Source organism: Cariama cristata, unplaced genomic scaffold (genome assembly GCF_000690535.1).
Source record: "Cariama cristata isolate BGI_N322 unplaced genomic scaffold, ASM69053v1 scaffold34066, whole genome shotgun sequence".
NCBI lineage: Eukaryota > Metazoa > Chordata > Aves > Cariamiformes > Cariamidae > Cariama > Cariama cristata.
The window spans coordinates 5,665-7,535 of record NW_009620948.1 but is presented as its reverse complement, the minus strand read 5'-3'; the positions used below and the strand labels follow the sequence as shown (position 1 = coordinate 7,535).

The window sequence follows — 1,871 nt, the reverse complement described above, 5'->3', positions numbered from 1 at the left end:
CACCACGCTCGCTGCCGCATCCCTGCCGGGGAACAGCCATGGGCATCCTCCACCCTCGGCTCTGCCGGTCCTGCTGTAACTGGAGCCACTCTTCTCCTTTCCAGGTGTCTCTTAAAAATGGTCAAGGGGAATATTGTAGACCCTGAAGAGATCTTGAGCTTCTGTTGCAATGGCCTCCAGGTACCCCTCGTGCCATGCAACTAACCCTGGGGCTCCCCCCCGCGCCGGCGGTCCAAGGCTGTGCCGGGCAGATGCTGCCCTGTGCCGGGAGCTGCTCCCAGCCCTGCACCGATTGCATCTGCTCCCCACACGTTCCCCATCAGCATCCCCAGCCTCTTGCTCGCTACCGTGGGGTCAGGGCTGTTCCCACGGGGTGCCGGCTTTTTCCCCAAAATTTAGAAATGGCAGACGCCGGGAAAATGACCGGTGGGAGCTCCGGCCAGGCTGGCTGCTCGCTTTGCAGCAGGTGGCTTTGAGTTCTTTGCATCGCTGGCTCGTAGCCCAGAGCCTGCCGGCTTCCCAAAATAGCTCTGTGGTGCTCATGTAGGCACCTTGGCACGCTGGGCAGGAGCCCGGGGGGTTCACAAAGGGGTTCAGAGCCCGTCGGAGGGGTTCCAGCTGCCGGGGGTCCGTCTTGCTGCGGGATGGGGGGGCCCTTTGCAGTCGGCTTGGCTTGTCCGATCTTCATTTGCCGCCGGCTTTGCTAAGCTGAGGTTTGTGCTGTTCCTGGGATGTCGTGTACCAGTAGCTATGGAAACAGAGGTTAGACCCGCTAGAGAAAAATGCTATTCTGAGAGGCGGTGAGCTTAGGGGTAGTCGGGAAAGCTTCATTTTCAGCATAAACCCATCTTTAAAAGAAGCCGAGTGAAGCAAAGGGCAAAGAAGCTGCTGCAACGGGGCTCTCGCAACAAGTGCTATGAACGGGAGCGGCGGTGGGAGCAGAAAGCGGAAGGAAGGGCTGTAACAGAGCCCAGACGGCTCCTCGTGTCTCCTCGATTACTCACCGGGCTAACTGAGTTCACCCCTTGTGTAACACGGCTCACTTGACATCTCATCAGCTCTTTTTCTTGCCGGCACAGTGGGAATACCAGCCCCTCTGTCCCAACCTGCCTCCCGCCGGGCTGACAGGCAGGAGCAGCTCTGTGCCCGGCAAACTGCGAAGCCAACAAGGAACATATTTGACCCCCAAATGAGGATGCTTTTCCCACCCCTCTGCTTGTACCAGAGAGGAAAAACTCCTTTCGGTGTTTCCTTTGGCAAAGGGGGGTGTTGGTGGAAGGTGCGGAGCATCGCTGCGTGCCCGGCCCCGGGCGCAAGCCCTGGGAGCACAAACCCATCCTTTGCTGCGACACCCTAAAAAATGAAGCTGTTGGGGGAGCAAATTTCCTTCCCAGAGAACTGATTGACTTTGGGAGGGGGTTTTGCACAGTTTTTGGGAGGAAGCAGCAGGGTTGGGGCTTCTCTACTGCCCTGGTAGCAATAACCGACCTGGAAACCTGCAGTGATCACCCATGGAGCTCTTTCTAGAGGGATTTTTTTTTTTATTTTCGGCTGCAGGCATCGTGTCTTTGGCGATGGGCTGGGTGGGTTTTGGTGGTGCCTGGGGCCTTGCAGGGCTGGGGGGTCCTACTGGCTCTGTGTGGGGAGGGGGCTGTATGGGTCACTGTTTTCTCAGGGCATTTTCCTCCTGTTTGGGTAAATGGAGCTCTCATCCCCCACAGGGCTCAACCTCTCCGCTACGTGCCCAGGAGCCAGGGGAGCAGGAGGAGGTGCCAGGGGCCATGGCGAGCCCCTCGCCCACCCGCAACCCCACCGAGGTGCAGATGAGCCAACTCGTGCTGCCTTGCCACACCAACCATCGCGGCGCGCTC

General features: G+C 58.8%; 1 protein-coding gene across 1 annotated transcript in view; it reads left to right on the top strand.

Moving 5' to 3' along the window:
• Positions 1-1,781: 1,781 nt before the first annotated feature.
• The window catches only part of LOC104162940 (acyl-coenzyme A thioesterase 11-like), a 5,749-nt gene continuing 5,659 nt past the window's right edge, over positions 1,782-1,871 (top strand). The window contains exon 1 of the mRNA XM_009701788.1: positions 1,782-1,871. This exon is cut by the window's right edge and continues 37 nt beyond it. Within this exon, the coding sequence (XP_009700090.1) occupies positions 1,782-1,871 (90 nt within the window).